At 46.6% G+C, this 26,864-nt stretch overlaps 1 protein-coding gene across 15 annotated transcripts in view; it reads left to right on the top strand.

The window, feature by feature from the left end:
- POLR3E (RNA polymerase III subunit E) overlaps window positions 1-17,706 on the top strand; it is a 31,109-nt gene extending 13,403 nt beyond the window's left edge. For 12 of the 15 annotated variants that reach the window (XM_070484768.1, XM_014857888.3, XM_070484771.1 and 9 more), the window contains 15 exons: window positions 343-450; window positions 784-833; window positions 2,461-2,580; window positions 3,740-3,825; window positions 4,155-4,199; window positions 4,280-4,371; window positions 5,486-5,606; window positions 8,040-8,121; window positions 9,412-9,471; window positions 9,592-9,749; window positions 10,341-10,402; window positions 10,979-11,505; window positions 13,947-14,024; window positions 15,867-15,992; window positions 16,905-17,706. In XM_070484768.1, coding sequence (XP_070340869.1) covers window positions 343-450; window positions 784-833; window positions 2,461-2,580; window positions 3,740-3,825; window positions 4,155-4,199; window positions 4,280-4,371; window positions 5,486-5,606; window positions 8,040-8,121; window positions 9,412-9,471; window positions 9,592-9,749; window positions 10,341-10,402; window positions 10,979-11,505; window positions 13,947-14,024; window positions 15,867-15,992; window positions 16,905-16,961 — 1,772 coding nt within the window. In that variant the 3' untranslated portion in view covers window positions 16,962-17,706. The remainder of the gene's footprint in view (window positions 1-342; window positions 451-783; window positions 834-2,460; window positions 2,581-3,739; window positions 3,826-4,154; window positions 4,200-4,279; window positions 4,372-5,485; window positions 5,607-8,039; window positions 8,122-9,411; window positions 9,472-9,591; window positions 9,750-10,340; window positions 10,403-10,978; window positions 11,506-13,946; window positions 14,025-15,866; window positions 15,993-16,904) is intronic. The other 3 variants (XM_070484767.1, XM_044746772.2, XM_070484769.1) reach the window with 1 other exon arrangement.
- Window positions 17,707-26,864: the final 9,158 nt, after the last annotated feature.

The following is a 26,864-nucleotide window of genomic DNA, read 5'->3' as shown; positions in this document are numbered from 1 at the left end:
ACAAGCACTTGTGGGGCGAGGAGTGGGGACCAGGGTTGGGAGGGCCTTGAGTGTTTACAGGCAGGCCTTGGGGAAATGGCTTTGAGCAGAAGACTTTGGGTTCATGTCCTGATCTGGGTTGTGTGTCTGGTGTGTCCTGTAGGGCCAGGTAGGGTTGGGAATGACCCTTGGCCTAATGGTCCCAAGGCTTTAGGAGTGGGGGCTAGAGCAGAGGTGGGAGGTGGTTTGGCAGTGGGCTGAGGTCTTCAGGGGAGTCCAGGGCCCTTGGTGACTGCCTTGAGCCAAGCTGGGCGGTTCGCCTCACTTCCTAGAGTCAGGTCCAAGCCCTTCTTCCTCTGCCAGGTGAGCTCCACCTGACACCTTTACATGGCATCCTGCAGCTGCGGCCCAGCTTCTCCTACCTGGATAAGGCAGATGCCAAGCACCGAGAGAGGGAGGCCGCCAATGAGGGTGAGCTATGGACCCCCAAAGCCCCTGTCTGTTTGCGTCTTGGCGGGATGGCTTGGTCATGAGAAAACGTATTGAAGGGATGGATTATAGGATCCTTCACAGCATCCCTGGCCTCTACCCACCGGATTCCACCTGCACCACCCCCACAGTCTGAACAACCAAAAATCTCTCCATTCATTCCCACATGTTCCCTGGGAAGTAAAAATCATCCCTGACTGAGAATCACTGACTTATGCGGCTACCCTGCTTGAGGCCTCCCTGGTGCGTGGGGTTGGGAGTGGGGAGCTGGGGGCTCTACCAGAGGCTGCAAGCAGGGCTTACTTCCTCTTGCAGCAGGAGACTCTTCACAGGACGAGGCAGAAGAAGATGTGAAGCAGATCACGGTGAGCTCTGGCTCCAGGCGGGAGGGTGCGGCCTCGGGGGCAGCAGGACTGGCTTTGTAGCTCAGCTGCCCAGAGACAGCAAGGGACGGGAGGGTCTCCACGGAACGTGGCCTCTGGGTCTGAAATAGATACAGAAACAGTGTCCATCCTTTAGAGTCTTCTTGCTGGGCCACCTGGAGTGGTAGCCTAACCTCTGCCTGGCCTGAGTTCTCCCAGCTATGAACAGATATTGGCCCTGGGTGTATATAAGAGATGGAATCCTGGGGCTTGGCTGAAATCGCCTGGGAAGAGGAAGCCAGGGCCCAGGAGGCCCAGTGAGCTCACAGACAGAGTCTGTGCTCTGGAGCCATGTCTTAACGGAGCCAAAACCTTGTGTTCATTGACCATGTAATTCTATTTTTTCACTGATGCACAGATGAAAAGTTTCTGTCTTCATAGTTACTCCTGTATTTTAAAGATGTTTAAAAGAATATCAACCTTCCATTTATGGTTTATAAAGTTTCCCCTCTTTACGCATATTTAGGTTAAAATGAGCATTTAAAGAAAAATACTGTACAGATAATGATGCAGATGGTACACAAGTGAGGCTGAAGCTGTGGTGAATGTTTGCATATCCTTGTGCAAGGCAAGTGATTGGCAAATATTGACAACGTAGGGGCCGTGGGTGCTCCGCCCGTTCTCTCAGTAGCTTGTTGGATGACCTTAGATGCCCTCTTCCCTTTTGGGGGACTCAGTGGCCCTCGTTTAACCAGGTATTCTTAGACCCATGTGCTTTAAAGGCCCTCCCCCCACCCCCATATAGAATCCCAGGATTCTGTAATCCAGCCAATACCCGTGTGCAGATGTCTTTCACAGGAGAGGTGAGTCAGAGCTTGGCTCCATCTGACTTTAAGCAACAGAAACCTAGATCCACCTGGCATGAGCCAAAAATGAAATGTATTGGTCCTGAAAAGTTGAAGGGTAGCTTCAGGTATGGCTGGATTCAGGTGCTCAGGCTCTATCATCAAAACCTGGTTTCTCCATCTCCATCTCCAGGTTCTGTCTTCCTCTTCTGGCCTCTCAGGCAGGGTGTCTGTTCTCAGTGGTACAGAGGATTGTCCCAGCTCCAGGCTCACATCTTCCCAGCTTCCAAGACTCCAGGGAAAAAGAAACTTCTTTCTCATTACTTAAACAAAAGTCCCAGACTGGACTCATTGGCTTGGCCAACCCTGAACCAGCCCCTGTGGCTAAGAGGATTTGGTGCTCAGATTGTCCAGGTCTGAGTCACGTGCCCATTCCTGTAGCTGGGAACGTGTGTGGGGGTGGGAGGCAGGGGGAGGGATGTTAGCTCCTTTGAACTGGAGGGGAACTGGGACTTTCCCAAAGGAAAATGGAGGTGCTGTTACCAGTGGGAATGGAAATGGATTGAGTGCTAGGCAGGCAGAGGCAGGAGATAGCTGCTTCCTGGCCTGCTGGCAGGTCACAGAGAGGGACAGGCTTAGAACTGAACTAAAATGACCTGCGTCAGGAAATGAGAGGGAGGTGTGAGTGGGAAATGCCCCAGATATGGGGTTCTCTGGCCTCCTGGTGGGCACGGGGACAGCAGTCCAGGAAGTGTACCAGGCCTGAAGTCATGACCCCCTCCCAGGTCCGGTTCTCCCGGCCCGAGTCAGAACAGGCCCGCCAACGTCGTGTGCAGTCCTACGAGTTCCTGCAGAAGAAGCATGCCGAAGAGCCCTGGGTCCACCTGCACTACTACGGCCTGAGGGTGAGCTGAGGTGCCCTGGCGGCTGACGCTGGCCCCAGAATGGGGTCCTGGGAGGAAAGCCCAGTGCCCAGGAAGTGTTACAGTGTCCCCTCACTGTCTCTCCTCTAGCTCATCTCACATTCAGTTGTAGCCACTTGGTAATACCCCAGGGAGAGAGGATTAAGTTCTGTGGGCAGTTTCTCCTGCAGTCTACTCTGTGTGCTGCCAAGGGAACGTGAAATCAAGAAGTGAGTGTTTCCCTGGTTGAGGGTTGCAGCCCCCCAGGGTCCCCCTAAATGTGAGCACCATGCTGGGCTGGTGTGTGGTTACATATTTTTACGCATTGTGGGCCCTGAACGAAACTAGACACTTCATCTGGTGCTCCATGGAGAGTTGGCCATCTGTCACATGGCCGAGTTTGCCGTGTACCTGCCACAGGTGATTTTCATTATACTCAGTTTTCTTCTCGTGTGTTGACTTAGAACCCAATCCTTGAAACTGTGTATTGAGTGAGAAAAGCAGTTGAATGTTAGCTCACAAAGACACCGCGGGCTAGGGCTCCCCAACATTTTTCTGGGGGAGGAGTAACTCCTGATTTCTCTGGAACCAGGATTCCTCAAAGAGATTTGTGTTGACAGAGCCTGAGGCTGGGAGCTAGACTGCCAGAAGCTCTGCTGTTTCCTAGTGTGCGACCTTAGGCAAGTTACCTAACCTTTCTGAGCCTCAGTCCCCTTATCTGTAAAAGGGGAATAGTAATAATAGTACCTAACTAGAGTTGTTTTGAGGATGAGGGGAGTTGGTGGATATACAGCCATTGGAACAGAGCCCAGCATGTGGTAGGTGCTCAGTGAATGCTAGCTGTTATTTTTATCATTGCTCTTGGTGTTGCTCTGTCACGGACAGGGCACCAAGGTGCACATGCTGGGGCTCTGCAGTCATAAAGCCAGGAAGGTCGTGGGTTGAGGCCACATCTCAGAGGTCTTGAGTGCTGAGCTCAGGTTGTTGGATGTGATCCTGTGGCCTGCCTTGAGGCAGGACAGTGGGCGATTTCCAGTGGAAGGTGATGCAGGGGTGAGAACTGTGGATGGCGGAGGGAGCTCCGGGATGTCACAAGGAGCTCTGGGGTGGCACAGGCCTGAGTTGACGGCTGAGGTTCCTCCGCACCCTGCTCCTCCAACAGGACAGCCGCTCTGAGCATGAGCGCCAGTACCTGCTGTGCCAGGGCTCCAGTGGGGTCGAGAACACGGAGCTCGTCAAGTCACCCAGGTGAGATGGGCTGGGCTAGAGTGTTGAATCCTATGGGCTCCTGAGCTTGACGCTGGCCCCGGGAGGGTCCCTCTTGGGTGGATCCTCCCTTGGGACTGTCCCTTCTGTAGCATGGGGAGGGACATGGGTAGGGGCCAGGAGGGTGGGTGTGGGAAGAGATGGTCTTCCTTTCTCTGTGAATTTGGGGGGGTGGCTAGGCCTCTGTCTGCTCCCGCTCCCCCAACCCTCACCTGGGGAAGCTTCAGCCTGGATGCAGCCTGGGTTCGTGGGCAGGGGTGGAGCAGGGATGGAGCCCTGGGAGCCGCTGACTCGCCCTCTCCGCCCTGCAGTGAGTACCTCATGATGCTGATGCCACCCAGCCAGGAGCAGGAGAAGTGAGTAGAGGTGGGCTGGACCCCCTCATCCCCCACTCCCCCACCGGCCTTCTCTAACCCATCACCTTTGTTTTCAACAGAGACAAACCCGTGGCCCCCAGCAATGTCCTGTCCATGGCCCAGCTGCGTACCCTGCCACTGGCTGATCAGATCAAGATCCTGATGAAGAATGGTGAGTGGCTACCCCCTGCCCTGCAGACCCCAGCCCTACCCCCTCCCAGGGAAATGGAGTCTGGGACAGACTGAAGACCAAGGGGCAAGGCCAGAAGCCCCACTACCCAGAGCCTGCCCAGCTTTACAGCTCTGCCCTTGTCTGGAAAGGACGAACTACAGTGTCATGGCAGGCTCCCTCAGGCGGGCTTGGGGCTCCTGTGCTGCCCTCGCCACGCCCCTGCTGTGTCAGCTTGGGCGGGTCACTGACCTTCCTGAGCCTTAGTTTGTTTCTCTCTAAAAAAGGGACTGACAATGGCTCCTGGGGGCTGAGGTGAGGGTTCACAGAGACAAGGCTTCTGAAGGTCTGGTGCCGAGCCTCGCATGTGCACCTGAGCTGTGTTCACCTCAGTAACGCAGTGTTCACTGGCACTGTGGCGCCCTCACCAGGCTCCACATGGTCGGGACTGGTCTCCTTTTCTCAGGACGCTGAGGGCCAGAAGCTTTAGGGGCCTTAGTTGATGAGTGGCTTGAGCCTTGAACCTCGGGCCCTGGGCTCCTCTTCTGAGATGCCAACTCGAGGGTGCCCCAGGGCCTGAGCAGAGAGGCCTCAGCAGACAGAGCCCCTGCTGTCCTTGGGGTTGCCAGAGTGCCAGGCCGCTGGCCTTGCTGCAGAGGACATTGGGCCTTCCCAGGCCCTCCCTGTGCTCACTTGGGCTCGGGGTCAGGTGGTTGGGAGTGAGCAGAACACAGTGGTTGAGTGCATGGACTGTGGACCCAGAGGCCTGGGTTCAAATCCTGCCTCTGCCACTTATTGGCCACTTATTAGCCAAGTGATCATGGGTGAGTTTCAAAACGTTTCTGGACCTGAGTAGTAAGAGTAGGCCTGAGTAATAAGAGTCTTCCTCATAAGGCACTCCTTGGTCTTCCTTAATGGGTGTTCCCTCTGGGATTTAGCGAGATGCAGGTGCCTGCCCAGACTGTGCAGCCAGTGAATGTCAACTGTTACTGCCATGTCATCGTTGTTATTCACATGCTGGGATTGTTATGTGAACTTGAAGCTATACAGACTTGGTGCGGGGTGGGAAGGATCTGGCCCCTTTTCCCTTGTCTGACGTTTCCCACATCCTTTTCAGTGAAGGTCATGCCTTTTGCCAACTTGATGAGCCTCCTAGGCCCCTTCATCGACTCTGTGGCTGTTCTGCGTGGCATCCAGAAGGTGGCGATGTTAGTCCAAGGAAACTGGGTGGTAAAGAGGTAAATTGTCCTAGTCCCATAATGGGGCCACTTAATCCACTTAAATTTAATGCAATTACCGGTTTTGGGGGCTTAAATCTACCATAGTGCTTTCTGTTTGTCCTGCCTACATTGTATTTTCTCTTTATTCTTCTTCTGGATTCCTTTTTTATTATTCCATTTTTCCCTGCTAGTTTGGAAGTTAGACTCTCTTGACTCTTTAAGTGATTAGCCTACAGATTTCAGCATACATTCATGACTTACCACAGTTTAATATTAATTGCTGCTTTTTACTCTCATCCAGGACAATTCAAAGACCTTAGAATATTTCATATTTATCTTTCTCTAAACTCATGTGCTGTCGTATTTCTATATTTTAATTCTATTTTAGACCCCACAAGACATTGTGTTATCCAGTCAGTGTTCTTTATTTTGCTCATCATTCCTCTCTGTATCTCTTAGTTTCTCTCTGGGTTAATTTCCCTCCGCTAAAGAATGCTGTGGTATTTGGCCTGCAGTGATGCGTTCCCTTGCTTTTTGTTTCCTTCACTTTGTTTAAAGGTAAAATGTCTATTTCACCTTTGTTTTTGAAGGATCTTTTTACTGAGAGGAGAATTCTAGGTTGGTTATTTTCCTTCCACACATTGATATAATTTCCTTATATTCTGACTTCCATTGTTTCTGTTGACAAATCCACTGTCTCTCTAATACTTATTCCTTTGAAAGTAGTTTACCTCTGTTTCCCTCTGGCTGCTTTTAAGATTTTCTCTTGCTTTGGTTTCCCCAGTTCACTAAGATGTGTCTAAGTGTGAGTTTCTTTATGTGGACCCTGTTGAGGTTCGTAGGTCTTGAATTTGCGGCTTGATGTTTTGCAGTAGTTTCCCGTCTCCTGTGATGCCTCCACTAGACTCTCCCACACCAGACTTCAGTTTCAAGGGGGTAGGGGCTGTGCGTTTTGACTCGCCCTTATATCCCGGGGCTCAGTATAATGCCAGGCACACGGTAGACTGTGGGTACCAACAGTGTGGCTACATTTTTATGCATACTTGGATTATACTAATTTTAAATGGTGTAATATAAAATACATTAATAAAGACTCACTTTTGGGGAAGCATGGTGTAAGATGAATAATCGGTCAAAATGTGAATTGCTCCAAATTTTTAAAAAAAGGTTGCCACAGAGCTGGGGTTAGAGCTCTTTGCCTGGTGCTGCATGTGCCCCGGATGCTGCGCCCCTGGTTAGCATGTCATCTGTCCCTGTGACTTGAAGGCGGGGCCTACTGTCTGCCCCCATGCTTGGGGTCCTGCCGCGAGCATTAATTACTCTCATGCTGCCCTCACTGCCGCACCAAGGCCTGTGGGTAATGGTCCTTCCATACCCTGTCCCTGTGAGGAGATGATGCAAAATTCACCGTCTGTTCAGTACATTTATCTTGATTACTTGTTCTGTGCCCTGTGCTCTCGTTCAGACACTGTCCCTGTTCTCAGGAAATTTGTGGGGTGGGGTGAACACCATTATAGTTGAGCACACTGAGTGCAGAGATCCAGGGCACGGACCACATTCATTCAGCACCTACTTAGTGGCTGCCTTCTCTCCTCATCATTCACAGTCGAGCTCCGTGTCCACAGCAGCGATGAACAACCTAGGCTAGCTCCCTGTTCCCATGGAGTTTTCACGGGAAGGGGGCGGACATGGAGTTCAACCGTGAGGATGAGGAGTAGTTGGTTGCCAGGTAGGATTGGTTGCCAGGGCAGGAAGAACAAGGGCATCGCAGGCACGGAGTTGCGGGAGGTGGTGTGTGTGTACTCCTGGGCTGTGGGGTCTGGGGCTGGACTTGGGCTCAGAATTCTGCTGTGGAGACTCTGGTCAATCTCAGCACCCTGCTCATTCGCCCCTGGGCCCTGAAGTTTTCTGAACCTTGAGTGCTGGTCCCATTCTTTCCAAAGGCTTCAACTCCCCCATGCTCAGGGCCTGTCCAGATCCCGGCCCCCACCCCTCTTGCCTCGGCTGCCTCAGCTCACACTGCCCATCTCTTCCTGTTCGGCAGGTGGTGACGGCCTTGTGTATTGCCTCATCACCAGTCTCTCTCGGCATCACACTTCCTTTACACGTGGGACTCACCGTCTTCCAAAGAGTCCTGGGCTCGCCTTGTCTGTCTTTGAAACCCTGGCCCCTCCCTGGCCATGCAGTGGGCCTCAGGGCTGGGTCAGTGTGTGAGTAGGGGTTGAGAAGGAGAAAGAGGAAGAATTCTTGAGGGGGAGGTGTGAGGGGGGTGCTTCTTTCCTACATACAGGTTCACAGAGCCAGGCTGCTGAGAGCAGATGGGGCCCAGGCCTGTGGTGACCCATGTTGGAAAGAGGCATGGGCTGGGCTTCTGCTCAGATCCTGAGCAGGACAGGAGGTGGAGGCGGTTGAGGACGGGGACTGACCTGCCACCCCGACTCTCGTTGGCAGTGACATCCTGTACCCCAAGGACTCCTCCAGCCCTCACAGTGGCGTGCCTGCCGAGGTGCTCTGCAGGGGCCGAGACTTTGTTGTAAGTGCCCAGGCTCTGGCTTCGTGGGGCAGGGGCAGAGTGGGTGGACCCAGGGCCAGCACAGCTCCCTGGACCTTGGCCCGGGCAGAGGGCAGGTGTCTGTGGCAGAGAGGGGCCTCTGGACTCTGCCTTTCTCCTCCTTCCTCTTGGGATCCTGGTATCTCAGGCTTTGTTAAGAACCTTTGAGTTCCTCAAGCCTCGAGTTGCAGACTGGAGGCCCATAGGTGAATTCTGGCCAAGGAGCATATTTCATTTGGCCTGGGTGGTGTTTTTAAGATGCTGACTTGGTTGTTGATTTTTACAAATCAAAATCATGATGCAAACCAGATTTCTAGCTTGTCACCAATAATCCCACAGTCTGGTACTGCTGGGCCCATGTCCCCAGACGGCACCTACTTTGGATGGGACTGATGGTCCCCAGTTCATCACACTCCCAGGCACGTCTGCTGCCCGCGTGCATGTTCCCTGCATTGTTTTGTAACTCCTGAGCTAGGTCATCTCTCCATCCCATCGCCCACCCTGCCCCTGCCCTTATCGAGAACTAAAGTCCCAGCCGAAGCATCCCTTCCAAGGACTTGAACCCTCAGCTCCTGGGACCTGCACTGCCTCCTCGACCTCGGGAGCGTGCATGGAGTTTGCTGGAATCTGTCTCCTTGGAGCTGTCCATGGGGACCTTTGTGCTTGTGTGCAGGCCTGGTCATGCAGGGCACCCCTTAGCTGTTTGAAGAGTGTCTGCATTTTCTCTGTTCCTGATTGGATGGCCCAGCTCCTTTGGGAAGTTAGTGTGTAGGTGCCCATGCAGTCTGTTTTGTCTCTGGGGATCAGAGTGCAGTATGGATAGTTGCTCCCAGGGTCACTTACTCACGTACGCGTGCCTTTCACCTTTCCCTACCTGTTAGCCCTTCTCTGTTTGTGCAGACATTGTGGAATCTGGGGGCTTGGGAGAGAGTCTAGTTGAATCTGAGTTGTAGGGACAGAGGGACAAAGCATCCCCTGCTTAGGGAGCTTTTGGGGTCTAGATGGGCGTGGGGTGGGTCCAGGTGCCCTCTTAGATGAGGTGACTTTGGAGGTCCTTTACAAAGGAGGGGACGGAGGCTCAGAGTTGAAGTGACTGCCCACGACCACACAGCTAGTAAGAGTGAGGGCCAGGATCCAAACCCAGGTCTGCCAGACACCAGGCACCGAACTGCCACTCTGTACCCTCATCCCATGACAACTACACAGTTTTGGGGACAGTTTTAGGAGCAGCCATCTCTGCCTTCTGGAAACATGCTGCTTTTTCTCCCTCAGATGTGGAAGTTCACGCAGAGCCGGTGGGTGGTAAGGAAAGAGGTGGCAACGGTGACTAAAGTAAGTGATGTTCTTCTTGCTCTGAGGCCTGGGTCTGCTGCTGGAAGGATTGGGGGCTGGCTGTGGGGCTGGTGTGGCTTTCAGGCTGGCCGTGCCTCAGCTTTGCCCGCCTCCTCCCAGCTCAGTGCAGAGGATGTGAAGGACTTTCTGGAGCACATGGCGGTAGTGAGGATCAACAAGGGCTGGGAGTTCATACTGCCTTACGATGGAGAGTTCATCAAGAAGCATCCGGATGTGGTCCAGCGGCAGCACATGCTGTGGACGGGCATCCAGGCCAAGTAAGAGCTTGCTGGGTGGAAAGGGGGGAAGCCAGGTAGAGGAGTACCAGGCCGCCCCCAGCCACCCTGCCTCCCAGGGGGAGCAGTGCCACGCTGCATCTGGGGCAGTGAAGGCAAATTTGGTCAAATTTGCCAAATTTGGGGCTGCATGGCCCCCCTCCTCCACTCGGGTGAACGTTGCTGATTGATCCCAGAATCTCCCCAGCACAGGCCTGCACAGCCACTCCTTGCTGATGAGAGCTGACTTGTGAGGTGAAATCTCAGCATGTCTGTTCTGAGGGGTCGGGGAGGAGGGCTAGATGTGACAGAGACGAAGAGCACTCAGGAGCAAGAGCCTGGGCTTGTGTGGCCCAAGGCAGGCTGGATTGAGACTGGCTAGGGAAGGGAGGGGTGGGCTGCCACTCCTCACCCCAGTCATGGGGGCTCCGAATGGACATGGAGCCTGTTTGTTGTGGGGAGAGACCGCAGAGCTCCAAGCAGGCAGCATCTTCAGTGACCAGGACGTCCCGGGGCTTAAGGGAGGCATTTCTATTGTGAGGCAGATGATGGGGGACAGGGTTTAAAGTTAAAAGCATTTACTCTTCTTTTCAGACTTGAGAAAGTTTATAATCTTGTGAAGGAAACTATGCCAAAGAAGCCGGATGGACAATCAGGTGTGTGAGGGGCATCAGGCTGGGCAGGGCCCTGACCCTGAGCCTGGCTCTGGGAGGGCTGCTTTGCTGGGGCTTGTCGGGCTTGGGCCTGCAGAAGGGTGCGTGGCTCTCACTGCTGGCTGCCTTTCTGTGCCCTCTTCCCCTTCCCCACAGACCTCAGCCGAAGGCTTATCTAGTGGCAAAACCTCAGCCTCTAGGAAAGAGGGCTTCTGTACCCCAGGGCTGTGTCTGGGTCCCAGGCCCCTATGACTCTCTCTGCCTCTTGGGTCGGCAGAGGGTGGTGGGACAGGAGCAGCAGTAACCAGCCTGGCTTGGCTCTCTGATGTGGGAATCTGATTTTCGCAGTTCTCTTTCTTCCTCATTGTTGGGGTAGCGAAATCTCTCCTGGGTAAGGTGGGGTGAAAGGCAGGACTGGGCCATTTGCTTCAGCCCCAGCTGGCCTACGTTTTTCCTGTCACCTTGCTCTGGACAGCAGGACATCCCCTGTCAGGATGAAAGGGATTGTCCGTGGGGCAGAGGGGCCATGGGCCTTTGTCTCAGGCCCCTCTCTGCATGTCTCTCTACCCTCCTGAGCAGGGCCTGCTGTGCTGGTCTCTGGGGACCAGCGGGTCCAAGTAGCCAAGAGCAAGGCCCAGCAGAACCACGCATTGCTGGAACGGGAGCTGCAACGGAGGAAGGAACAGATCCGGGCATCCACGGTCCTGCCTGGTGTTCGGATCAAGGAGGAGCCCATGAGTGAGGAGGGAGAGGAAGAGGAAGAGCGGGAAGTGGAGGAAGACGAGGAGCCCATGGACACCTCACCCAGTCGTGGCCTCCACAATAGGCTGGCCAACGGGCTGCCTGCCGGGCGGGCAGCAGGCGGGGACAGCTTCAATGGGCACCCGCCGCCAGGCTGCGCCAACACCCCTGTGGCCCGGGAACTGAGGGCCTTCGTGGAGGCCACCTTTCAGAGACAGTTTGTGCTCACACTGAGCGAACTCAAGCGTCTCTTCAACCTGCACTTGGCCAGCCTGCCCCCTGGCCACACGCTCTTCAGTGGCATCTCGGACCGCATGCTGCAGGACACGGTGCTGGCCGCCGGTTGCAAGCAGATACTGGTGCCTGTAAGTAGAGTCTGCGCCTGCTGGACAGGTGGACAGACGAGGCTGCCCTCAGCCCCTCAGGAGGGCTCTTGGCAGGCAGCACCTTTCCTGGTAGAAGGGAGCTCTGGAAAGAGGTCTGGTCATTCTAGGGTGGCCTGAGCCCTGCGGCTTTGGGGGAAGCAGCTGTTTGGAGGCTTCCTGGGGTGTGGGGACTTGGGAGGACCATGGACCTCGGTTTGAATCTTGGCTCTCCTGTGGTGGCTGGCTGTGTGACCTTGGGCCAGTCAGCTTCTTGGGCTCTGCACCCTCATGGGAAATGAGCCAATGTTCGTTTGTGTCCTAGGACTTTGGTGAGGGCTGGAGACGTCTGATGGCCCTGACCTGTTGCTTGGCACACAGCAGGGCTATGTGCAGGTTCCCCATCCTCGTTTCAACCCCCCTGCCCCTGCTGACACCTCTCCTTTCTGTCAGCTTTGCCATTTTTCAGGATGCTTTCACTTCAAGTATCATTTGATCTTCTTTGCAACTCACAGATGAAGAAACTGAGTTTCAAAGAGGTGAAATGAACTTGTTTAAAGGTCATATACCCAGGAAGTGAGAGAGCTGGAACTCGAACCTCAGTATAGTGGCTCCTAGTCTTAAATCCTTTCTGCTCCAACTGAGATGAGCTTACTCTTTCACCAGAGCCCCCAGCTTGTGCCTGGGTCGTAGCGGGCCTCCCTGTCCATAGAGGCTAGCTGACCAGCATGGGCTCTGTGGCCTTTCAGTTAGCATTTCCAGTGGCAGGCCTGCAGGTGGGAGGGTGGGCCACCCACACCCCAGTCCTGTCACTCAGGGGCCCCAGAGTGGAGGAAACGTAGGAGCAGAGCGTGTGTTGGAGACCATTTCCTTTAGCTGAGGGTGAAGGGTGCCGGGCTGTGCCTCAGGGAAGCTGTGCTGGTTGTTCTCTCCTCCCAGGCCTTGCCCAGACCTGGCAGAAAACGCGGTGAGGTGGGCTGTGGCTACCTCTTAACAAGGGTGTGTTGACTTTTGCAGTCCAGGGTCAGAAGCACCTACAGCCTTGGGTGATCTGAGGCGAAGGCCCACTCCCGTGTACGTGAGGGACAGGAACTAGGACAAGAGGCCCTGGATCCCAGGCTGCCTGGGCTGTCCCAGGGGATCTGGCCCTCATGGCAGGGAATCTTCTTGGTGAGGTCTCCTATGGAAGGTACTGGGGTTTCGGGGCCCTGCCCTGTTTGGAGCCACCCTGGCCCAACCAGTAAATGGGTCGTTTTTCTGAAAGCTTTCCCTTCTCTGAGCTGGGCCAGGCAAGGGAGGGGCACCTGCCTGGTGTTAGCTAGGCTGTCTTAGGTGGCTGGAGTGGACAGAAGGTGAGGGACATGAAGTGGGCTGCTCTCAGACATCCTACCCCACCCTCAGGACCTGCTCTTGCCATGCTTCTTCCTCTTGGTAGAGCTGGCATCTGTGGTGACCATGGTCCTCTCTGCAGCTCTCTCGTCAACTTCCCTCCCCATGATCGTGACGCGGGGGTCACATCATAGTCTTATCTGAGGTAGAAGAGACCTCAGATCAGTCTAGCCTTGTTTTTTTACACGAGGGAGCTGAGGCCCAGGGAGAACAAGCAGACTCATAAAGACTTGAGTTTAACTCCTGGTTCTGCTACGTATTAGCTATGTGACCATGGACAATAAGTTAACCTCTCTGAACCGGATTTTCTTCATGGAGAGTAGGGGCAGTAACACTTCGCTACCTCTCTGGTTTCTAATGATCAGAAGCCCAACTGGGGCTTTAAATATACAGCCATGGTAGCGATCATTACAGTCACTTGTGTTGTGGCGCCAAGACTGCAACTGTGTCTACCAGCCTCCTCCTTCTGTCCCCCCATCCAGGTACCCGGAGCCTAGGCCACCCTTTTCTGGGTCCAACTTCTGACCCTGCTGATCCCAGTGGCATGGGTTGCTTAGGAGTCAGGCAGGGCCTCTAACCCATCCTGCCATGGCCGTTGTGGGAAGGGGTTGAAAGGAATCCCCAGGACACCCCTAAAGAGTTACTGGGGTGAGAGCACCTCTCAGGACACATCTGAGGGTTGATATGTAGGGTAGGAGGACACTGGATGTTAAAGCAGAGAGGTGAGCTAATGTCAGGCTAATGGGGAAAATGGAAGAACCCGCCTTATGCAGCGCATCTGTGGGCTTCAGGCTGGGCGTGTCACTCTTTTTCTCTCACCGAAGCCCTCTAAGGTCTTGGTGGGGTGTGACTGGCTGCCTCCCTCTGGGGAGGATGAGGAAACTGATGCAGGTTTGTGGCTGCCCACAGCCCCACAGTTAGCGAGTACCAGGAGCTGGGATTGGAACCCACATTCCCAGAACTGGGCTGGTGCAGACTGGGAGAGGTGAGGGCTTGGGGCAGGTGGATCCATGTGGTAAAGACAAACAGCCAACTCATGCCTGGGCCTTGGTTAGTTTCCCCCACAGACTGCTGCTTCTCCGGATGAGCAGAAGGTGTTCGCCCTCTGGGAGTCTGGAGACATGAGTGATCAGGTGAGGTGACCTTTGCCGCCATCTTCCCCAAGAGCAGGGAGGTGTTCCTCGAGAGGGTAAGGCCTTCGGGGAGAGCCAGAGTGCAGTCATAGCCATTTCAGATTTTCTAGCCACTCCTAGTTTTAAATATTCTGGCTCCATGTCTCTGTATGCTGCCAAAGAGACTGGAACGCACCAACAGTTTGAGCCAAAACCAGTCTATCCTTTTTCAGGCCCTGTTCCTAAGGTGGGGGGAAAGAGGGAGTGAGCAAAAGCCCCTGCTGGGTTCTTTGTCTCCTTTTGCCTCTTAGAAGGGGATTGACTGGCAGGCTGAGCATACAAAAGGGGTGGGGCCTTTCAGTGCCCCCTGGGCCTGTGATGGTGCTGTAGACTGAGAACAGTCTGGAACAGGCCTCCCTGAGCAAGCCTGTGTGCTTGTGGGCAGAATAGGTGGCATCTGGGTTTCCCACTCCTGAAGGACTCTGATAACTAACAAAAAAGTAGTAAGTGCATATTTTTAAAAATCAGACTGAAAGCTTATGGGAAACTGTCTTCTGCCCTGTCTGATCCAAGTCCCACTCCTCAGAAGCAATCACTTTTTAACTACAAGATGCCACCAAAAGAGTTGCCTCCGTTTTTTTTACATATACACAATGTGCTTATACTGCTGTTTGATGTATCAACTTGATAATATGAATGGGCTTCCTGTCGCAGTGCATGAGGATTTAGTTCTCAGCTATATTGGGAGAATGTAGGCAGTTTATTGTGGGGTATATTATGAAGAGCCAAATATCAGTAGTATACTATGATCACATTTCTTTTTTATGTTACTTCCTATTTCTGCTTGCATGAGTTTCTGAACATCTACGCCAGCAGTCATCCCGTGCTTGAATGATTCCCTGGAGGCCTCTCCAGCGGGACTGGCGCGCTCTGTCTGTTGCTGGCTTGCAGAATCTTGTGTCTTCCTCCTTACTTAACTTTAGCTTCTAAAGGGGCAGAGGAGTTGTCTGCATTCTTTGTCTTAAAATGACTTTTCTGGTCAAGTATTATTGTTTGTCTGGGGCTAGAATTATAGAGGGCAAATCATTTTCCCTCTGAATTTAAGATATTTTTCCATTGTAGTCAAGCTTTCAGAGTTGTTCAATGATATTCTGCTTCTCGGTCTTTAAAATTTTTGACCCACATCCTTCCTTTTATCCCAAACGTAAGGTTTTTTTCCTTATTCTGCATATTGTACATCAGTGCAAGTCCAGATGTACCTGGTGTGGGTCATTATTACTAGACAGTTGGGTCATTATGAACTTCTGTGATAGATTTGGTAATTCCTTCACCAGTTTTTTTTCTATTCTTTCAGAATTCTTATGTCACATTAGATATACCGGATCAGATCTTTTCTGTCTCACTTAACACCTTTTCTCCTCTTGGGAGGATTTCAGCTATCTTCTATTTAATTTTTATTTTGGGACATAATCCTTTTCATGGCATCCTGTTTCATGGATGCCATGTCATGTTAGTATGACAAGACTTTAAGCCACTCACTTCTGTCTTCATGCAGTTTAGATTGTGGCTTTCTCTGCCTGCTAAATCAGTTATCACTCCTGTTTTTATTATGCAAAAGTATGTCTGAACTGCTTATCCTCTGTTGACGCTTCACTGGCTCTTTTGTTTTTGTGGCATATACATTTCTATACTTCATTTTATTGGGGTCTCAAGAGATGACAAATTGGCCAGAAGTCTTGGGCAAGGTCTTTGATCACAGACTGAAGTGGGGAGTTGGGTGGTCCATAGCTTTGGATTTCTTGTTTGGGGATGTTTCTCTTTTAGGTGATTGTTTCCCATAATAACATATTTTTGCTACTAAAGCATCGACAGGTTTTGCTTGAAATCTTTTCCAAAAATTACCGGGTACGCCGGAACATGATCCAGTCTCGGTTGACTCAAGAGTGTGGAGAAGATCTAAGTAAACAGGAGGTGGATAAAGTGCTAAAGGTACATCCATTTTCTGTAGAATAATATCCAGAGGCTCTGGGCTTCTGCTCTGACCACGAGGTTCAGCACGAGGGCGCCCATGACTGGCTCTTCCCGCTCTCAGCTGGAAGCTGACGGTGTGTGGAAAGGGCTCTAGTCTGGTGCCTTTCCTACTGCTGAGTTTAAGTCAGGCTTCCTCCGGACCCCTCGCCAGCCAGTTGGGTCTTGGGCAACTGATAATGATTGGCACTGGTGTAGTGGGTATTTGCAAACGGACTAAACTGGAGTAAGACGTAGGCTCCATTTCCAAAAAATACCACCTAGTGGCTCATCTTCCTCATCCTTTAAAATGACAGGGTCTAGATGAGAGTCCTCACTCCACACCCACTTTGAATCTTGGTACCACTTCCGTGATTTTTGCCATAGCTACACACTAACGATTATACTACTTGCTTTCAGTAGAGTCAGTTTTTTAATTTAGTTTAAAAAGGAATATATCATTTGTTTAATATATGAGAATACTTAAGTGTACTATCTCTAATGCTTTTCTGAACTGACTGTGGTACAAATACCATATTTGCAGAAACAGTGGAACACAGAAAGCCAATGATAGTTTTCTTATATTCTGATCTATTACCATTTATGAAGCACTTTTGTTCTGGTCAGCTTACTAACAGTTTTTGTATTTTGTGTTTATAAAGCACATCCATTTATAGTTCCTCACTCTTAAGGTACGTTTGAGGGGAAGAAGGGTGGCCTGAGGCCCAAACACTGAGACCAGGCAGTTACCACAGCATTGTGGTCAGGCAGATCTTGATTTCCCAGTTGTGTTCTATCTGTTAATCATAAATCATTTTGATATTCTGCACAGAATGTAGCAACTACCTTTCCTGCTCAAGTCTGCCCTTAACATGTTTCTCTCTCTATTCATAGGACTGTTGTGTAAGCTATGGTGGCATGTGGTACCTTAAAGGGACGGTGCAGTCTTGACAATAGTTGCAAACCACTAACCCAGCAAATCCAAGCCCAAGGAAAGAAGGCAGAGCCAGCAGAGGTGGAAGTAGATTCTCGATTGCTTCAGAAGATATGGAGCAAGAGGAACTGACCATCTCGTGGCCTGGGGCACTGCACTGTCCAGTGGACAGAGGGGATCATACTCAGCCAGTGGCAGGATCAGCTTAAGTTACATCGCTCTCTGAAGAGACCAGCTGGGACCTTCTTTCAGTACAATTTGAAAATTCCTGATGTATTTTGCTTATTATTTGGTTTCATTCTCATAATAAAGAGAGTGTATACTGACACGGGCAGGATGATGAAAATCATGGTTTAATATTTTACTTTTCAGTGCCAACAAGGTCTAAGTTATGTTTACAAGATGAAGAAAACTTCAAGGTTTTTAATATTCAAAATGCCTAGAAGCCAGTATTTAGTCTTCGATTATCTATATGCTAAGACTGTTGCCAATTTCATTAAACCAAACTGAATTGTTTTACTGTTGGGTTTCTGTGGCCACTTTACCTTTTAAAACAACCTACTTTATGTAGCAGTCTCAACCGTTTACATGAACCATAGCAAAAAATCAGAATCAAATCTCAAGTCCATCTGTTAATGTTTGCATAAGGATGCAAACAAAACGAGGTAAGTAAGTATGGAAAAATATAAGTGAGGTTATCACACTTTGATGTAAAAAAATTTATATTTTGTGTATTTTTAAAATAAATGCTATCTCACCTGGTATCATGGTGCTGCTGTCTTCAGATAGTTACAAGAAGGCAACGTCTGTGCTCTCAAAGCCTCGTATGTATGTCAGGGAAGGGAGGACTGTGTCAGTCACATACATAATTTTAAAATTTCCTAGTAGACACATTAAGATAGTAAAAAGAAACTGGTTAAATTTTAATATTTATTTAGCTCAATATGGCTAAAACATCAATATGTAATAACAAATTTTACATTCTTTTTTAGTACTAAGTTTTCAAGATGTGGTACCTTATACTTACAACACTCAGAATTTGGACTAGCCACAATTTGGGTGCTCGGTTGCCACATGTGGCTAGTGGTGACCTTATTGAACAGTGCAGCCCTGGAGGATTGTGGAAAAAAGGAGTAAGCTGGGTTGGGTGAGATGTGAAATTTTGATAAAGCTTTTGCCATGATGTATTTGGGGCAATAGAGCCACTCCTATCCGAAGCTTTAGAAGATGGTCTATGTATGACCATCCCCCTCCCCCACCAACCAAAAAAGAAAAACATCTACTATTTGATAATATACAATCAACCTGCTAAACTACATTATGTTCTTGATTCTAATTGTTAACATACATGAGCCTGAAAAGAGTAAGAAACTTCCGAAATTGGTCTGGAGTATATCCTGCTATCATATAGCTGCATTACAGTGGGGGGGTCCCTCATGGTTGGACAGCAGAGACTGAGCACAACCAGAGAGCAGAACTTAGGGGGCTCAGTGGGGAGTCATAGCCTTAAACATTTATACTGATAAAGAGAGAAGTTAAACATTGACTTCAAATAGCTAGGGAAATAACAGGGGGAAATGTGAAAAAAATTGAGGAAGAAATTAAGATATACCAACAATTAACCAATGAAGTAAAATGGCACAAGCCTGAATAGACAGTGAGATGGGAAAGGTTCAAGGAATTAGATGATGTACAGGGAAAACATGAATTATTAAAATTGGTTGGAAGGGCTAGCCTGGTGGCCAAGTTTGCATGCTCCACTTCAGCAGCCCAGGGTTTGCAGGTTTGGATCCCAGGTGCAGACCTACATACCACTCATCAAACCATGCTGCGGCAGTGTCCCACATACAAAATAGAGGAAGATTGGCACAGATGTTAGCTCAGCGACAATCTTCCTCAAGCAAAAAGAGGAAGACTGGCAACAGATGTTAGCTCAGGGCCAATCTTCTCTAAAAAAATTTAAAACTGGTTGGAAAGAAGAAATTGCAACACACCAATTATATCAAATCTTTACGACAAACACAGGGTGAAACTTAAGCATGTAATAGCCTCCAAATTCTTAAGAAGCCTTGATTTAAAAACCTGATGGGGCCGGCCCCGTGGCACAGTGGTTAAGTGCGCATGTTCTGCTTCAGCAGCCCGGGGTTCGCACGTTCAGATCCTGAGTGCAGACATGGCATTGCTTGGCATGTCATGCTGTGCTAGGCGTCCCACATGTAAAGTAGAGGAAGATGGGCATAGATGTTAGCTCAGGGCCAATCTTCCCCAGCAAAAAGCGGCGGATTGGCAGCAGATAGCTCAGGGCTAATCTTCCTCAAAAAAAAAAAAAAAAAAAACTGACAAAGATAGCCTAATAGGAATAAAAATCTTAAGTAGTGGATTCCAGTGGCATGTCAATGAAATAACTCTTCCATAACGTGTCTGTCAAGGGTGATGATAGTAGGACTAACCATAACAAATACAAGGGTGCTATCAGGGCCTCCACTAACAATACAGCTCCAACTGAACAGGCCAAATGAAAAAATCACCTCAGGGGTCAACACTTAGAATTTATTCCAGAAATAAGTTCTTAAAACAAGAAATGTATTCTTCATTAACATGATTAAATAAAAGCTAGCATGCTAAATCAAACATGGGACACATTCCTCAGGATTGAGACAGACATGTTTACTCACCATAATTATCTAACATCCTGGGTATGTTCATTAGAACAGTTAAACAAGAAAAAGGTTAAAGGAGTCAAAACTTTTTTCAGGTATATCAACAGAATCAACTAAAAGCTATTCTCAATGAGAATTTAACAAGATAGCTGGAATCACCAGCTTTCCTATATGCAACTGGTTAGAAATATAATAAGAAAAGATCTTACTTACAAATATCCAGATGAACCTTTTAAAATCTGCAGGACCTAAATCATAAAAATTTGAGGGGCTGGCCTCATGACCAGGTGGTTAAGTTTGTTCATGTTCCACTTCAGTGGCCTGGGGTTTGCCGGTTCGGATCCTGAGTGTGGACCTACACACTGCTCATCAAGCCATGCTGTGGCAGCATCCCACGTGCAACAACTAGAATGACTTGCAACTAGGATATACGGCTATGTACTCGGGCTTGGGGGAGGAAAAAAGAGGAAGATCAGCAACAGATGTTAAGTTCAGGGCCAATCTGCCTCCAAAAAAAAAAAAAAATTGAAAACAGAGAAAAAAGACCATTTGAACAAATGAGAAGTCCTAAACCCATGTTTTTGGATTAAAGTCTCTGTATCATAGTCTACTTCATTTAACCTATTTGTTTAACTTAATCTCATTGAAAGTAACAATTTTTCCCCAAGAACCAGACAAGCTAATTTTAAACTTTATATTGGAAAAAACATGCAAAAAAATCCAGGAAAATTCTGAAGGAGCAATGAGGGTAACTTCCCCTTACCAGTTGGGAACATATAATATCAATCTATGTAGCAATTAAAAATTGCCCTAGGTGCACGAAAATAAAGATCCTAGAACAGAAATAGGTTCAAATTCATGTAGAAATTTAGTACTGATTTGGGTGGTATTTCAAGTGACGGGGAATAGACTTAAGATGAAGCTTAGGAGGATTCTGGGAAGATGGCAGAGTAGGAAGCACCAGGGATCTATCTCCCCAGCTAGATAATTGCAATGGCAGAATCTCTGATGTAACAGTTTGGAACTGGAGTCTGTAAAGGTAACTTCCAGAGGAAAACTTGAACTGTAAACTGCAGTTGATTTTGGTCAATTTCAGCTCTTAGCACAGTAGCAACTTACCCATTCCCCCCGGAGCCAGGTTGTTGGAACAGCTTGCAGGAACCAGGGTGGGCAAAAAGGGCCCTGTTCTCCAAATATCAGGGATCTGTGCTCTGATTGCTGCGTCTGATCACAGAGGTGCAGACAAAGAGGTGGGCAGCCACTGTTGTTTCACCTCCCCCCTACTGTTACAAGCCCTTCCCCCAGGGCTGAAGTGACTACCAAGGGAGTTAAAGGGCTGGCACACATTTCCCCTGGCCCTCATTTTTCGCGTTTTCCTCTTTGGGCTGGGAACCAGATATTAAAGACTAGGACATTCAGAAATGACTGCTTATATGGGAAAATTTGAAAGTGACCATGTATGCCCAGGGAAAGACCTGAGAAGATCTAAAGTTTATACTTCAGACTGATCTTTGGCACAAAGTTTACAACAATCTAAAAATTAGAAACAGAAAGAGAAACAATCTAGAAAAATAAAAGAACAGTAAACACTGGGGAAGTGGTAGAATCTAATTTCCAGAGTTACCACATTATTAGATTCAAATGTGCAGTGTTCAACAAAAAAAATCACAAGGCATACAAAAACAGGAAAGTATGGCCCATTCCAAGGAAAAAATAAATCAATAGAAAATGTCCCTGAAAGACACAATGGCAGACATACTAGGTAAAGACTGTAAGACAACTGTTTTAAAGTTGCTCAAAGAACTAAAAAGGAAGATGTGGAGAAAGTCAAGAAAAGAACATATAAAGGAAATGGGAATATCAATAAAGAGAAAAGACATTAAAAAAATCAAAAAGAAATTCTGGAGCTGAAAAGTACAACTAAAATAAAAAATTCACTAGAGGGATTCAAAAGCAGATTTGAGTAGGCAGAAGAAAGAATCAACAAATGGAAATTGAGTCTGAGGAATAGAAAGAAAAAAGACTGAAGAAAAATGAACAGAGCCTCAGGGACCTGTGGGACACCATCAAATGTACCAACACACACATCAGGAAAATTCCAGAAAAGAGAAAGGGGCACAGAGAATATCTGAAGCAATAATGGCTTGAAAACTTCTCAAATTTGATGAAAGACATGAATATGAACATCTGAGAAACTCAATAAACTCCAAGTGAGATAAACTCAGAGACCCACTGAGACACATTATAATCAAACTTTCAAAAGCCAGAGTCCTGAAAGCAGCAGAGAGAAGTGGATCCTCACATACCAAAGATTCTCAATAAGATAATAAACAGGGGCCGGTCCAGTGGTGTGGTGGTTAAGTTTGCACATTCTGCTTTGGCAGCCTGGGGTTTGCCAGTTCGGATCCTGGGCGTGGACATGGCACCGCTTGCCAAGCCATGCTGTGGCAGGCATCCCATATATAAAGTAAAGGAAGATGGGCATGGATGTTAGTTCAGGGCCAGTCTTAGCAGATGTTAGCTCAGGGCTAATCTTCCTCAAAAAAAAAAAAAAAAAACAAAAAAAAACCCAAAGATAAACATATTTCTCATCAGAAACTTTTGAGACCAAAACACAGTGGGCCGATATATTCAAAGCACTAAAAGCAAATTAACTGTCAACCAAGAATTCTATATCCAGCAAAAAGTCCTTCAAAAGTGAGGGAGATAGTAAGACATTTCCAGATAACAAAAGCTGAGGGAATTTGTCACAACTAGACCTACCCTGCAAGAAAGGCTTGAAGGAGTCCTGCAAGGTAACACATAAGGACACTAGACAGTAACTTGAAGGCATATAGAGAAAAAGATTTCAATAAAGGTAAATACATGGGCAATTACAAAAGCTAGTATTATAACCATTGTTTTAACAGTACTTTTTGTATTCTACATGATTTAAGAGACTAATACATTTAAAGAAAAAGAAACCACAATTATTAATGTAAAAAGTAATATTACTGCAACTTTGATTTGTAACTCCAAATCTTGTTTTCTATATAATTGAAGAGACTAATACATTTAAAATAATTATTAGTTTGTTTTTGGGTACACAATGTATAGAGAGGAAACAACAGCCAAAAGGGATGAGGATAGAACTGTAAAGGGGCAGAGTTTTTTTATGTTATTGAACTTAGGCTGCCATAAATTCAAATTAGAGTGGTATAACTTTAGGATGCAATGTGATACCCATGGTAACCACAAAGAAAAGAGCTGTACGAATATACACCAAAGGAAATAAGGAATTTAAACATTTCACTACAAAAAATTAGCTAAACAGAAAAGACAAGAATGCAGGAAATTAAGGAAAAAAGCTATAAGGCATTTAGGAAACAAATAGCACAATGACAGAAGTCCCTCCTTGCCTACTTACTGTAAATGGACTAAACTCTCCAATCAAAAGACAGAGATTGGTAGAATGGATAAAAACACATGATCCAACTAGATGCTGTCTACAAGAGACTCACTTGAGATCTAAAGACACAAACAGGTTGAAAGTGAAAGGATGAAAAAAGATATTCTGTGGCAATAGTAACCAAAACAGAGCCGGGGTAGCTATACTAACATCAAACAAAATAGACTTTAAATCAAAGAAGCCTACAAGAGACAAAGGATGTTATATATTAATAAAAGGTTCAATACAGCAAGAAGATATAAGAGTTAGAAACATTTATGCACTTAATGACAGACTATCAAAATAGATGATGCAAAACCTGACAGGACATAAGAGAGAAATAGACAGTTCTATAATAATAGTTACAGATTTCAATATCCCAATTCACAATAACTGACAGAACAACCAGACAGAAGACAATTAAGGAAACAGGACTTAAACAACATAATAAAGCCACTAGACCTAACAGACATATAAGAAACACTCTACTCAACAGCAGCAGAATACACATTTTTCTCAATTACCCATGGGAAATTTTCCAGGATAGACCATATGTTAAGGTTACAAATTAAGTCTCGACAGATTTTAAAAGATAGTTATCATACAAAGTATCTTCTCTGACCACAACAGAATGAAGTTAGAAATCAGTAATAGAACTGGAAAATTCACCAAATTGTGGAAATTAAACAACACACTTTTAAAAAACAAATGATCAAAGAGGAAATCACAAAGGAAATTAGAAAATACTTAGAGACAAATGAAAATGAAAACACAACACACCAAAACTTATGGAACACAGCAAAAGCAGTGATAAAGGGGAAATCTATAGCTATAAATGCTTACATTTAAAAACAAGAAAGATATCAAATCTACAACCTAATTTTACAACTTAAGGAACTAGAAAAATAAGAACGAAACCCAAAACTAGCAGAAGAAAGGAAATAATAAGGATTAAAGCTGAGATAAGCAAAATAGAGAACAGAAAAACAATAGAGAAAAGTCAGTGAAACAAAAAGTTGTTCTGTGAAAAGATCAGTGAAACTGACAAAACTTGCGCTAGATAAACTAAGGAAAAAAGAGATGAGTCAGATTACTAAAATCAGAAATGAAAGTGGGAACATTATTACTGATTCTGCAGGAAGACTATAAGAGAGAACTATGAACAATTGTATGCCAACAAATTAGACAACCCAGGTGAAATGGACAAATTCTTAGAAACACAAAACCTACCAAGACTAAATCACAAAGAAATAGAAAATCTGAATAGACCTATAACTAGTAACAAGACAGAATCAGTAATCAAAAATCTCCCAACAAAGAAGAGCCCTGGACGTGATGGCTTTCCACCTAACATTTAAAGAACTACCAATCCTTCTCAACCTTTTCCAAAAAATTCAGGAGGAAACACTTCCTAATGAGTCTATGAGGCTAGCATTACCCTAATACCAAAGCCAGACAAAGACACTACAAAGAAGGCAAGCTGCAGATCAATATCCCTCACAAACATTGATATAAAAATCCTCAACAACACACTGGCAAACAGAATTCAGCAGCCCATTAAAAGGATTATACACCATGGCCAAGTAGGATTTATTCCTGGAATGCAAGGATGGCTCAACACTAAAAAATTGATCAATGTAATATGCCACAGGAACAGGATGAACGAAAAAACCCACAAGATCATCTCAATGGACACAGAGAAAGCATTTGACAAAATTCAACACCTTTCAGGATAAAAAACACTCAAACTAGGAATAGGAGATAGCCACCTCAACATAATAGTAGCCATATATGAAAAACCCACAGCAAACATCATATGCAATGTTAAAAGACTAAAAGCATTCCTCTAAGATCAGGAACAAGGTAAGGATGCCCACTTTAATCACTTCTGTTTAACAGTCCTGGAAGTTCTAGCCAGAGCAATTAGGCAGGAAAAAGAAAAGGCATCCAAATTGGAAAAGAAGAAGTAAAATTATTTGTTTGCAGATAATATGATCTTATATGTAGAAAGCTCTAAAGTTTCCACAAAAAACTTTTAGAACTAATAAATTAATTCAGCAAAGTAGCAAGATACAAAGTCAACACACAAAAATCAGTAGCATTTCTATACATAAACAATGAACAGTCTGAAAATAAATTATAAAAACAACTCCATTGACAATGGTACCAAAAAGAATAAAATAATAATAAACTTAACCCAAGAGGTGAAAGACTCGTACTATGAAAACTACAAAACATTACTGAAAGAAATTAAAGAAGACATAAATAAATGGAAATACATCTCATGCTCATGGACTGGGAGACAATATTACCAAAACATTATTCTTACCCAAAGAGATCTACAGATTCAATGCAACTGGTATCAAAATCCCAATGACATTTTTTGCAGAAATAGAAAAACCAATCCTAAAATTCATATGGAATTTCAAGGAACCCCAAATAGCCAAAACAGTCTTGAAACAGAAGAAAAAAACTGGAGGACTCATACTTCCTGATTTCAAAACTTATTACAAAGCTACAATAATCAAAATGGTGTGCTATCAGCACAAAGACAGACATATAGACCAACAGAATAGACAGCCCAGATATAAACCCTCACACGTATGGTCAAATGATTTCTGACAAGGGTTCCAAGACTATTCAATGGCGAAAGGACAGTCTTTTCAACAAATGGTGCTGGGAAAACTGAATATCCACATGCTAATGAATGGAGTTGGATGCTTACCTAATACCATATAAAAAAACTAACTCAAAATGGATCAAGGACCTCAATGTTAAGACCAAAAACAATAAAACTCATAGGACAAAAGCTTCACAAGCCTGGGATTTGGCAATGATTTCTTGTATATGACACCAAAGGTAACAAAAGAAAAAATAGAGAAACTGGACTTTGTGAAAATTAAAAAATTTTATGCATCAAGACACTATCAACAGAGTAAAAAGGCAATCCACAGAACGGGAGAAAATATTTGCAAATCATATTATCTGATAAGGGATAGATATCCAGAATATATAGAGAATTCCTAAAATTCAACAAGAAAACAATCCCATTCAAAAATGGGCAAAGGACTTGAACATTTATCCAAAGAAGATAAACAAATGGCCAATAAGCACATGCAAAGATACTCAACATCGCTAATCAGAGTAATGCAAACCAAAACCTCACACCCATTAAGATGGCTACTATCAAAAAAAAATAGAAAACAATGTGTTGGTGAGCATGTCGAGAAACTAGAATCCTTGTGCACTCTTGGTGGAAATGTCAAATGGTACAACCACTATGGAAAACAGTATTGATGTTCCTCAAAAAACTAAAAATAGAATTACCATTAAGATCCAGCAATTCCACTTCCGGGTATATAGCCAAAAGAATTGAAAGCAGAGTCTCAAAGAATACTTGTACACACATGTTCATAGCAGCATTAGTCATACTAGCTAAAACATGGAAGCAACCCAAATGTCAACCAATGGATGAATGGATAAACAAAATGTGGTATATACATACAATGGAATATTATTCAGCCTTAAAAAGGAAATTCTGCAACATGCTACAACATGGATGAAAGTTGAGGTCTTTATGCTAAGTGAAATAGGCCAATTACAAAAAAACATACTGTATGATTCCACTTATATGAGGTACTTACAGTAGTCAAAAATCATAAAGACAGAAAGTATAATGGTAATTGCCAGAGACTGGGGTCAGGGGAGAACGGGGAATTACTGTTTAATGGGTATAAAGTTTCAGTTTTAAATATGAAGAGAGTTATGGGGATGGATGGTAGTGATGGTTGCACAACAATGTGAATGTATTTAATACCAGTGAACTGTACACT

This window comes from Equus asinus, chromosome 14, assembly GCF_041296235.1.
Source record: "Equus asinus isolate D_3611 breed Donkey chromosome 14, EquAss-T2T_v2, whole genome shotgun sequence".
In the NCBI taxonomy this organism is placed as follows: domain Eukaryota; kingdom Metazoa; phylum Chordata; class Mammalia; order Perissodactyla; family Equidae; genus Equus; species Equus asinus.
Note: the sequence above shows the minus strand (reverse complement) of the source record. Positions and strands in the feature narration are given on the sequence as shown.